This window comes from Bos mutus, chromosome 3, assembly GCF_027580195.1.
Source record: "Bos mutus isolate GX-2022 chromosome 3, NWIPB_WYAK_1.1, whole genome shotgun sequence".
Lineage (NCBI taxonomy): Eukaryota > Metazoa > Chordata > Mammalia > Artiodactyla > Bovidae > Bos > Bos mutus.
In genome coordinates this window covers 96,819,124-96,831,501 of record NC_091619.1, presented here as the reverse complement: position 1 = coordinate 96,831,501, position 12,378 = coordinate 96,819,124, and the positions used below count along the sequence as shown (strand labels likewise).

Sequence of the window (12,378 nt, the reverse complement as noted above, 5' to 3'; positions counted from 1 at the left end):
TTTCCTTGGTGTGTTTGTTCTTCTGGTTTGTAAATAATATAAAAGGTTAAGGCATTGCATGAATCTTAAATGATACCAATAAAACATGAGTAGAGGAAAAGATCAAAATAAAACCCTATCAAAATAAAAACATCACTTACCTTTCTTGAATAGAAGAACTGAACATGTATCGCAAGCAGCAGGCCCATACCTGAGGACTATAGATATGTATAATTCCAGACAGCCAGCTAAAACAAAAAATAGAAATTAAGAACTATAGTCATTTACAAATTAGCATTTAACATCCTTTAGATTATGTTCTTCTCAAGGTAATGTGGCAGAGATTCTTGGCATTCACCAGGAATAAATTAAAGGGCTCATAATTAAGAAATCTATGAACATTAAACCATGGTGATAATTAAGGGGAAGACTATAGATATAGCTATAACTATAGATGGATACTTATAGAGAGAGCACTACTTTCTGTCCTTTTCCACCTGACATGGTAGTCAAATGGTGAGAGAGAAAATGGTTAACAACAGAGGTGAAAACAAGAATTAATCAATTAGCCTGCACTAGAAAGAATATTCTAAAATAAGGGAGGATGAAGTTAGCAGCCTAAAACCATAGTTATTGAAAGGACTGAATTCTATAAATATACAGGGTAGCCTGAAACACAGAAAATTCTTAACAGATACTCACTTAGCAGGACCAACACACAGCCACTGCCAAGACCAGAGTGAACAGACAGTAAATAGATTTCATAGTCCACAAAACATTTGTGCACTCTTATTTTTTAACTCTGCACATACCATTCCCACACATGGGTTCCTTACCCCATCAGTCCTTCCTTCTATTGGCCACACACGTAAGGTCCAGCTCAAGTTTGCCTTTCCCCATCATCTCTCTTAAAAACAGCAATAGTGCTCACTCTAAACTGTTTATTTCATAGTAAATTATAAATTCCTTGAGCTTTAAATCCCAACACAGTATGAAACACAAGACTATGTATAGGGTAAGCACTCAATAAATACTGAATTAAGATAAATTTCTGACTGAATAATCTGCCGAAATGTCATTAACCACTAACTTGAAAGAGACAGCCATAAATACTGAGAATTTCTGGAAAATTGTCTGGCATTTTAAACAAGGTTATATTCTGAGTCCTGGATTCTTCAAATTGCCTTAAGGACTGGAATAGTGAGTAAGGTTAAAGAAACAGGGCTCTAGGGCTTCAGCTTCAACCAGAAGAATTCAGCTTTTCTTTATATACTAGAATTCTTTCTAAGATTGGACAAAAATCTTGCTTTAATTGGTTCAGCTATTAAAATAAGAAAGCTTAAGCATCATTGGCATTCACGATTTTATAAGGTAAAAGTGAAAGTCGCTCAGTCGTGTCCGATCCTTTGCGACCCCATGGACTGTCCATGGAATTCTCCAGGCCAGAATACTGGAGTGGGTAGCCTTTCCCTTGATCCAAGTATTAATGACATATTTATAGTACAAATGATTCACATGTTTATCATATATATTTAAATACATATATGGCTGAAAAGGTTTTTATAAATAATGCAATACTTACATTCCCACTAATGGTAGAGAATAGACCTTGGGATCAGATTCCAGCAAAAGTAACAGCTTGCGTGTCTCATCCATGGTGAGATATCTAAACAAGAGACATTCATATAAAAACAATTGGAACTATGTACTTTACCTAAAAGAGAATCATCTGAATGCTAAAGAAGTATATTTCAGGCAGAGAAAAGGATTCAAATGAATAATTTCTCTCACGTACACACAAAGAAAAGAGTTCAAAGTGTAGAAAAAGACTCCAGCAATTCCAAGGACAAAATAGAACAGATTTAATATCTTAAAATTTCTATCTATTAAAATGGTCAATGAAGATTACACATCTTTTGAAAAAGCTTGCTCTGAAAGTGTCAACTTTTTAAAAATCAAAAGTATTAAAATCAAGGCTGACAATTTCAGAACCAAATAGATTTCCTTGAGAGAAATGAACTTCCTATTGCTGGAAGTGATCAAGCATCCAGGTGACTTGACAAGATTACAACAGATGTGACTTGTCAACGAAGGACACTGAATTAGGTGAGCGGTATTCAATCTTCCTTGTACTATATTCCTCCAACTGCTATCAAAGAATTTTGCAAATCATGATAGAACCCCAAAGCTCACTTTTCCCTAAAAGGACATTATACTACATTTATACTTCATTATTGTACTTATTTACTGACAATAAGTTTGAAGAATATGATAACTACAGTACAACTGTCAAGAGTTAACTTTATCAGGTACCATTTCACGCCAGTCAGAATGGCTGCAATCCAAAAGTCTACAAGCAATAAATGCTGGAGAGGGTGTGGAGAAAAGGGAACCCTCTTACACTGTTGGTGGGAATGCAAACTAGTACAGCCACTATGGAGAACAGTGTGGAGATTCCTTAAAAAACTGGAAATAGAACTGCCTTATGATCCAGCAATCCCACTGCTGGGCATACACACTGAGGAAACCAGAAGGGAAAGAGACACGTGTACCCCATGTTCATCGCAGCACTGTTTATAATAGCCAGGACATGGAAGCACCCTAGATGCCCATCAGCAGATGAATGGATAAGAAAGCTGTGGTACATATACACAATGGAGTATTACTCAGCCATTAAAAAGAATACATTTGAATCAGTTCTAATGAGGTGGATGAAACTGGAGCCTATTATACAGAGTGAAGTAAGCCAGAAAGAAAAACACCAATACAGTATACTAACGCATATATATGGAATTTAGAAAGATGCTAACAATAACCCTGTGTACGAGATAGCAAAAGAGACACTGATGTATGGACCAGTCTTATGGACTCTGTGGGAGAGGGAGAGGGTGGGGAGATTTGGGAGAATGGCATTGAAACATGTATAATATCACGTATGAAACGAGTCACCAGTCCAGGTTCGATGCATGATACTGGATGCTTGGGGCTGGTGCACTGGGACGACCCGGAGGGAGGGTATGGGGAGGGAGGAGGGAAGAGGGTTCAGGATGGGGAACACAGGTATACCTGTGGCGGATTCATTTCGATATTTGGCAAAACTAATACAATATTGTAAAGTTTAAAAAAAAAAAAAAAAAAAAGAGTTAACTTTACTGTTATGGCTTTAAAACACCAAAGTAAAAACAATTCCATTTGTGATGTAAAGTCTTGACAATACCACAGAAGATACATTTTAATTGCTATGCTGCTAAGTCGCTTCAGTCGTATCTGACTCTGTGCAACCCCACAGACGGCAGCCCACCAGGCTCCCCCCGTCCCTGGGGTTCTCCAGGCAAGAATACTGGAGTGGGTTTTATTGCTATAATAACCTTAAAACACAAAGATGATGAATGTATCAAACCATGATGATTAAGCCAGAGTTGGCAAGAGTTTTACATTAGTAAAATGACACTTACACCTGCTTTGAGAGCTCTTCTGCCTTGACAACCTGATAAATTTCTGCTTCACTACTAGATGGACACAGATATTAAAGAAAATAAACTAATTTTTTGGTTAATTTTAACACACATTTCTGTGTCCCCATTGAGAAGTACTTTATTCCTCCAAGAGAATTTAAATGTTCAATTTAGTTCAAACACTTAAAAATCACTTTGTCTTTTGACCATTCCATCATTTTGGAACACTTTTTCCTTTGTGCCACTACAACCAGAAAGGTGCTCTGATCAGTATGTAGGCATTTTCTTGCTATTTCAGGGACACTCAGAGAAGAAAAACCTTTTTCTTATCTTTTTTTGAAGAGGCATTTTGGTAGACAAGACTTGGAGTTGAGTTTACCTTGCCAAACAGTTTCAGCTCTGGAGACCTAACAGGAACTAGGGTGGAGTCAGTGGGAAAGGAAGCCAGAAAGGAATTGCTTAGACTTTAAAGCAGTGGGTGCTTACATTGTCTGACCTAGGTCAGCAGACAATGGTTAAAGTAAGTGGATGAGGATTCAGGGAAGCAGCCCTGCTGAGGACCAGAAAGCAAGCAATTTGGCATGCATTTCCTAAGAAACCAAGAGTGGCGGATAGGAGGCTGGAGAGGATGCTGCTGCAGCAATGTGAGGAAACTCCACCCTCAAGTGGTTGACAATTTAGTAGGCAAGAGTATGTAACATTTTAATTTAATTATCTCCTTTATCTGCTGTGCTCATTATCCACAAGTAAAACTGCATATTACAAATAATTCTCTAGCCTCCGTTAGGCTCATTATCAGAAAAATAATTAATTCAGCAAAAATTAACAATTTTAGGGACTTCCCTGGTGGTCTAGAAGCTAAGACTCTAAACTTCCAATGCAGGGAGCCTGGGTTTGATCCCTCCTCAGGGAACTAGATCCCACAAACTGCAACTAAGAGTTCGCATGACTCAACTAAAGATCCTTCCTCCCGCAACAAAGATCGGAGGTCCCATATGCCAAAACTACCACCCGGTGTAGCCAAATAAACAAGCAAAAAAAATTAGCAATTTTAAAAAAAATAACCACTTTATCACCTTCCTTGGTTATTTCTCTAGCCATCACATATCAGGCATGTAAAGTGACTGAACAATTATTTCATATTACATGAATAACATGAAAATATACTAATGTGACCAATATTTAAAATTCTGGATGAATATGTCTTTTACTTACCCATATTTATAGGTACCTTGAACTTGAGAAATATTCAGATTACTGCTCAAATTTCTTGCTAGAGCTGTTGGAATGATGGAGATGGGTTTCACAGGTGTGCACTTAAAGGTGTTTGCTAGAGTTACTGCTGCCCAATCCAAGTCGAAATCCACAGTGTCCAAACTCTCCTTGGAAGTGATATGAGCTCTCAGGGCAAGTAGTTTTCCACAGTCCAAGGGCTCTTTGCTACACACATGATGCTGCAGAGCCTGAGGAATCAACATCACACGATTATTTTAAAATTTTGAAATCTGTACACATCTCTAAAGTATTTGTTTCATATATCTTGCATTAACAAAAAAATTTCTGATTTGCAATATTTCAATTCTCTTATTTCTTCCATGTGACCAGAAGGTTACATGAAAAATGATGTTAAATCAAATAAGATTTACTATACTGTACAAGATTTTCTATACTCCATCTATATAAAGAAGTCCCATTCCTCTTTGATTATGTTCTTATTACCCCATATGGTCAAGTTAGTTCTTCCTCTGTAGTTGCTCATGTACACTGTCCTTTCTGGTCTCACTGCCACCACTCTACTATTGGCAAATACATCCCTGACTATTGCAAGGCCTAACTATTCTGACTCTATTCAGCCTGCCCTATCACATTAATCATCCTTGATTTAACAGTATCTCCTTTTCAGAAATTGTCAATGAAAAACACAGCCCATTAGACAAAGTTAAAATTCCTTAGCTTGGCAGACAGGGCTCTCTCTGATCTAGACACACTAGTTCTGAAGTCTGACTGCCCACAAATCCAGCAAAAATCTCCACCCTCAATGTTACCCTTGTACTTTGCTATCTTAGTCATGTTGCTTCCTCTTCCAGAATGCTACCCATGTTATCCACCTACAATTTCCATCCTCAGAAACTACAGTTAATTGCACTTTAGGTCAACAATCATTTAGTCAGAAATTTTTATGAATATCTATTAAATATGGGTTTATTAAAATACAACACAGTACACATAATTTGATTCTTTGCTGAATTAGGAATAATCACATTATCAACAAATCTTACCTTGAAAGATGAATTAAAGTCATCTGCATTGTGAGTTATTATTTCTCTTGAACAAAGTCCTTGAGTATGAATTTTGCATGGGATTACAAAGTCCCCAGGAAGAGAAGCAGTAGGGATTCTTTCCAATAATTCAGGTACCTCTCGACCAGGATCAAAACGATCTACTGTCAATGTCATACTTTCTTCATCTGTAGAACAAAACAGCAGTTATTATGTGTGCATGCATGCTCAGTCACTAAGTCGCGTCTGACCCTTTGTGACCCCATGAACTGTAGCCTGCTAGAGTTCATGGGATTTCCCAGGCAAGAATACTGGCGTGGGTTGCCATTTCCTCCTCCAGGGCATTTTCCTGACCCAAGGACTGAACCCACGTCTCCTGCATTGGCAGGTGGGTTCTTTACCACTGAGCCACTAGGGAAGCCCAGCAGTTATTATTTAGAACGCCAATTATGAAATGTGAAATCAACCAAGCAAGCCCAGATTATAGGAAAGCATTTTGTTCATACTAACAGTACATTAAACTCTCATTTTAAATTAAAAAAAAAACACTTTTTTTTAACTTTTTATTTTGTATTGTGGTATAGCCGATTAACAAGTAATATGATAGTTTCAGGTGAATAGCATAGGGACTCAGCCATACATATATATATGTAAACTTGCATTTAAAAAAAATAACTTGCATATATATTCATCAACATGACCAGACTGCAACGTCTATGATAAGCAGTGTCAACTTTAACTCATCTTCCTAACATTGGTATACAGCAAAAAAGAAAAAATGGTCAAAGTGTATTACAATAATTGGCTGAAGCAGTAAACACAGAGTCTATTATAGTCATAAAAATAATTTTTCAAAGTATGTTACCTTCATCTACTGTGAGAGAACCAAGTAAAAAGCATGGCAAGTTGTTTTTATTCTGTTTAGCATGACGACAAGCAAGTCGAATGGTCTTTTCAGTTACCACAAGCCTTGGATTTCTGAAAAATAACAAGCCTTTTATGAATGTGATGGATCTGATACCTAAAAAATCCTTCTGTAGTGAAATGTTGCCTAAGGCACTATATATATCTTTTAAAATGTACAGAAAGATCACTGCTGGGAAATCCTAGGGTCAAAGGCAAGGTGTAAGGAGGGCTGCCTGGAAAGCAAAACTGCAATAAGCAGACACTGAGGTTACAGTTATTCTTGAGGCATTTGCTTAATTTTATGAACCACAGCAGAGATCAAGACACTATGAGGTCTCCTATTTTTGTAAATAAACTTTGATTGAAATAGTCACATCCATTTGTTTACATATTATCTATGAACTTCAGTTACCAGCATTGCTGAATACAAAATGTAAATACAATTCACATGCTTAAATATCAAAAGGACTCTAAAATATGAACAAGGAACAAGATGCTATTAAAAAAGACCAAATTTATTATTCTATAAACTTCTATATAAAAATTCTATACATTATTCTATAAAAAAAATATATATATATATATATATATAATGTATATACAAGTATATACATTAAAAACAAGATGCTATTAAAAAGACCAAATTTATTATTCTATAAACTATATATGTGTATATATAAACTATATGTTATATATGTATATAACTATATGTTATATACATGTTATATACATGTTATATACACGTTATATACATACATACATATATGTTATATACATGTTATATATGTATATAAACTATATATGTGTGTATATATATTATATATTACCTTTGGCATGTATAGTATATACATTTAAAAACCTAAATGAACAGGTTAGACGGCAACTAATAAGTAGCACATCTAAAGAGTAAATTAGGAGAGCTGAAGAACAAAAGAAATACCCAAAATGTAGCACAGAAAGATAGCAATAGAAAACATAGGTTAAGAGACATGTAGAAAAGAATCAACAGGTCTAACAAATATTTAACGGAACTTCCACAAGATATTATTTAAAAAATTATTTATAGTAATCATTGCCTTACATATTCAATGATATCACCCTTCTCTGCCAACTAGTTTAAAACTTAAAAACTTTTTGACATGTAATTTCCTTTAGTTCCTCTATTCAGTTGATCACCAAATGCTATAAAACATTTCTTCAAAACACCTTGTTTCATCCTTTCCTCTTGGTCTCAATGCTGCTACACTGCTCTAAACCCTTATAATACCTAACATTTATTGACTACCTCTTATGCCCAAGCATTGTGCCAACTGCTGCTTTAAAACCTGTCTCATTTAATACCTATAAGAGTACTGTGAAACAAGTGTCACAGTCCCATTTTTAGTTTAGTTTTGGCTGCAATGGTTTTTGTTGTTTTTTGCACTGGCTTTCTCTAGTTGTGGTGAGCAGAGACCACTCTGCTTGGAGTACCTGGGCTTCTCGCTGCGGCAGCTTCTCTTTGTCATAGAGCATAGGCTCCAGGCATGCGGGCTGCAGTTGCTGCAGCACACAGACTTGCAGGCCCTAGAGCCTGGGTTCAGTGGTTGCGGCGCACAGGCTTAGTTGTTCCATGGCATATCGAATCTTCCCGGATCAGGGATCGAACCCTGTCCCCTGCATTGGCAGGCAGATGCCTATCCACTGAGCTACCAGGGAAGCCCCCCATTTTATAAATAAGGAAATTGATCCTTGGCTACTTTACTGAGGTCACTTAATAAGAAAGGGTAAATCAGGATCTGACCCTCCAGAAGTCTGGCTCTAGTTTAACACCTTAAATCACTATGGTATAAATCTATCACTTAGATTACAGAAAAGCATCTCCCGCTTAGGGCTGACTCTAAGCTCTCCCCACTATGATCTATCCTTCTTAGAACTCTGCTTTTAACAAGTAACTCTCTTATATACAATATTTCAATGGATCTCTATTTTCTATTACTTGAAGCCTAAGCTTCTATGTCTTTCTTTCACAATCCTGGTCATAACTCTAATATTTTACATTCCTTTTAAATGGTCTATCCACTCAAAATCAGTTCAATTTTCTCAATGTTATTCAAATACCATGCTGAAGTATGATGAAAAACTCAGTTTTTATTATATTTTGCTTCTTGAAGTCCTATAATACTTAGTACCTTAGATTTACAGAATATTTTAACTGTGAAATTAGGACTACTTCTCAAAATCATAAGGAACAGGTTTAAGAAGTAGAAAGAATATTTTGCCTCAGGGGAGCCTAGATGGAAACGTTAAAAAAATAATTATTCATAGTAACCACTGCCTTACATATTCTTTAGATTCCTGTTTATACTGGTTTAATTTGAAAATAGAAGCATCTTATACCTGTAGTAACGGAGATGTAAGTAGATGAAATCTCCAATTGGCACTGGGTTCCAAAGTGCACATTTTGATGGAGGAAAATAGAAAGGCACCATCCTGCTTGAAGAAAACCTTAAAAAAAACCAAAGCACAATGAGAAACAGACAAATCTTACAAGAAACAGTTTAAATAACAGGGCTTTTCTGATTACTTTTGTAACTTTAGAAGATTTGAAAAACATTTTTAAAAAATAAAAGAAAAATCTCTTGTAACTCTACTATCAAGTGAATAAACACTCAAAAGTTATGTCCTTTTTTTCCTATTCACATATACATTTATATACACATGAGCCTTTTAAAAAAGAACTGAGTATAAATTCTATAAAATCTTCTTTAAGTAACAGAAAATGAATATAAACCGTGAATTTAAATTTTAAATTAATATCTGTCTTTCTGAACTAATTTCAGGGTAACACTTAAAAAATTATGAAAAACACAAAACCTTTTCAGGGCTTTCAAACTTGGTATTTTAGGCCCTGTCACATGAGGTCTTTTCTTTTTGCAGCATCACATGGCATGCGTGATCTTAGTTCCCTGACCAGTGATTGAACCTGTGCCTCCTACAGTGGAGTCTCAACCACTGGACTTCCAGGGAAGTCCCACACATATGTTTAATTACCGAAGCATCAGAAAAACATCAATAATTCCTCAACAAAGATCATGCAAGCAACATAAAGCAATGTTAAATCATATAGAGTACCATCACAGAGTTTTTATTTTGTATAAGTGAGTAATTTGAGAAAACTACAATAAGAAAAATAATGCAAAGAAAGCACTAGGAGAAAATATCAGCTAAAGTCACATGTAATTAAAGCAAGAAAGCTCTGACAGTGAGCTACCTACAAAAGTGCATTTGCATGGTGGTAGACTATTAAATAGTTGAATTGAAAAACTATTTATCATATCACACACTAAGAATATCTTGTTCTAGATCTTACTTTCATGTATCACCTGATGAAACTCACCAACTAAAATACTGGCCCCAGTCATCTACTATGATGATCCATAGATCATCACAGATCCACAGATCATCTGCTATGTACCAGGCATCCTACTAGGCACTTTACATGTACAATATTTCTCACTAAAACTTTCTCGGACACTTTACTGTCCACTTTAGAGATAACAAACTCCAACTTCTACAACATGATACAACAACTAAGTAGCAGAGCTGGAATGTGTATCTAAGTGTGGCTGATTTCAAAGCTTGTACTACTAGAAACTGAATGATGTAATGCTTTAGACCATGGTTCAGTCTAGCTCTACCACAATCTTAGCTGCTGCTAAGTCACTTCAGTCGTGTCCAACTCTGTGCGACCCCATAGACGGCAGCCCACCAGGCTCCCCCGTCCCTGGGATTCTCCAGGCAAAAACACTGGAGTGGGTTGCCATTTCCTTCTGCAATGCATGAAAGTGAAAAGTCAAAGTGAAGTCGCTCAGTCGTGTCTGACTCTTAGTGATCTCATGGACTGCAGCCTATCAGGCTCCTCCGTCTATGGGATTTTCCAGGCAAGAGTACTGGAGTGGGATGCCATCGATCTTAACTATGTGCTTGCAAATCTTTATAAGGATTTTTAATCTCTCTTTATTTGAAATAAAGACACAATCTGAAATTAAGAAATTTGTTTAGGGACTTCCCTGCTGGTCCAGTGGTTAAGACTCTCAGCTCCCAATGCAGGAGGCCCAGGTTCAATCCCTGGTCAGGGAACTAGATCCCATATGCTGCAACTAAGACCTGGTGCAGCCAAATAAATGAATAAATATTAAAAAAAAAAAAAAGAAATTTGTTCAAAGTCACAAAGGTAGTTAAGTGACAAACTGTCAATTTATCTATGTCTCTACATCTAATATATTTATTATTTACCAGTTGGAGAGAGGAAGAATGATTTAAGGGTTAAAAGCAAAGCCTGGCTATCAGCTGCTTAGGTCTTTGATTTTTGAACCTGGCTTCAAAATTTGCTGGCTCTGTGACCATGATCCAATCAATGTCTCTGTGCCTGAGTTTCTTCAACTGTTAAATAAAATAATATCAGTATCTCCTGGGAGAGTTATAGTGAATACTTATTAAATGAGTCAATATATATAAAATGCTCAGAAAAAATCCTGGCTTACAGTAAGTGCTCAAGGTTAGCTATTTCTTTTTGTTGTAAGTAGTCCATTTCTTTTCACTGTAAGCAGTAGTGCAGGTTTAAAATCCAACCTGCACTACTTCAGGTTTACTTCTTTATAGTGCACAGTAGAAATCATTTCAGCTGTAAATACTGGCTATACCAGTTACCAACTGTATAACTTTGGGTTGGTTAAGATCTCTATGCTAGTTTCTTCATTGAAAAAAAAAAAAAAGAGGGGGATAATAATAGTACCCATTCCTCATGGGTTTGTTGTGAGGATTAAATAAAAATAATGTATGCAAAGTGCCTATTAGCACAGAACCTGGTTGTTATTAATTTTTTCCTTAATCTAAAGTATACAGGGAGACAGACTTGAGAGGCAAGAAAGATAAAAACACCTTGAAATTGGGTGCAAAGTTCTGCATGTATGTATAAAAGTACTTTTCCTTAGGGAATGAAATTCATGGCTATTAGACATTCAAAGGGGTTTGTAAACAAAAATAATTCAAAACTGCTGCCCTAAAAGCCCACAGATTACTGAAAACCAGAGTTCAATAAATGAATTATTTTCCCTAGAATGTAAGGAATGGATTTGACCCAATAATAAAATTAAAGAGAAGAACAAAGGCTGATAAAGTTTCAAAGAGTAAGAGGTAGCAACAGGAGAGAACAGAAGGGCCAAAATTAAGCAAAAGAATATGATAGCCTCTTTGGGTCATGTTTCCCATTGTCTTCATCAAGAACATCTGGCACAAAGAAAAATAACACAGAGAATAAAGGTAACTCATCGATGCAATTCTAGTTTAGAAGAAAAGAAATTTACATGTCAGCAATAATCATTCTTCTCAAGGGGGAAAAAAGAACAATAAATGATCCAAAGAGCCAAATAACTCAAGCCATTTTGTCTGCTCCTCAAAGTAGTGACAGACTGAGAAAATTAGGAGACAGGTGGCAAGCTCCTCCTCCTCACACCACACTGAGTGGGAAAAGGTTTAGGTACATTCAGTGTGAAATTTTTCCGATCAAATAATTAGAGTTTATAAGAGGGAAGGAACTCAACCGTTTTCCCATTTGTCTAGGATGTAAATAAATATGTATGTGATCTTTAGCCTCAAAAGTTCAGGTACTATTTTTCATCAATACAAAGACCCTCTGTGAAACTAAAATAAGGAAAGGAGGAAATGAGACTAAGATTTACTGAATGTCTACAATGTCCCAGACCCTTTAGTTTAGTAGT

The 12,378-nt window shown here is 36.1% G+C and overlaps 1 protein-coding gene across 4 annotated transcripts in view; it reads right to left on the bottom strand.

Moving 5' to 3' along the window:
* Positions 1 to 12,378, bottom strand: part of STIL (STIL centriolar assembly protein) — a 54,247-nt gene that overhangs the window by 37,773 nt on the left and 4,096 nt on the right. For all 4 annotated transcript variants that reach the window (XM_070368103.1, XM_005907760.2, XM_005907761.2 and 1 more), the window contains exons 3-8: positions 8,996 to 9,103; positions 6,579 to 6,691; positions 5,714 to 5,901; positions 4,650 to 4,897; positions 1,562 to 1,645; positions 141 to 227 (exon numbers count right to left, since the gene is read on the bottom strand). In XM_070368103.1, the coding sequence (XP_070224204.1) occupies positions 141 to 227; positions 1,562 to 1,645; positions 4,650 to 4,897; positions 5,714 to 5,901; positions 6,579 to 6,691; positions 8,996 to 9,103 (828 nt within the window). The remainder of the gene's footprint in view (positions 1 to 140; positions 228 to 1,561; positions 1,646 to 4,649; positions 4,898 to 5,713; positions 5,902 to 6,578; positions 6,692 to 8,995; positions 9,104 to 12,378) is intronic.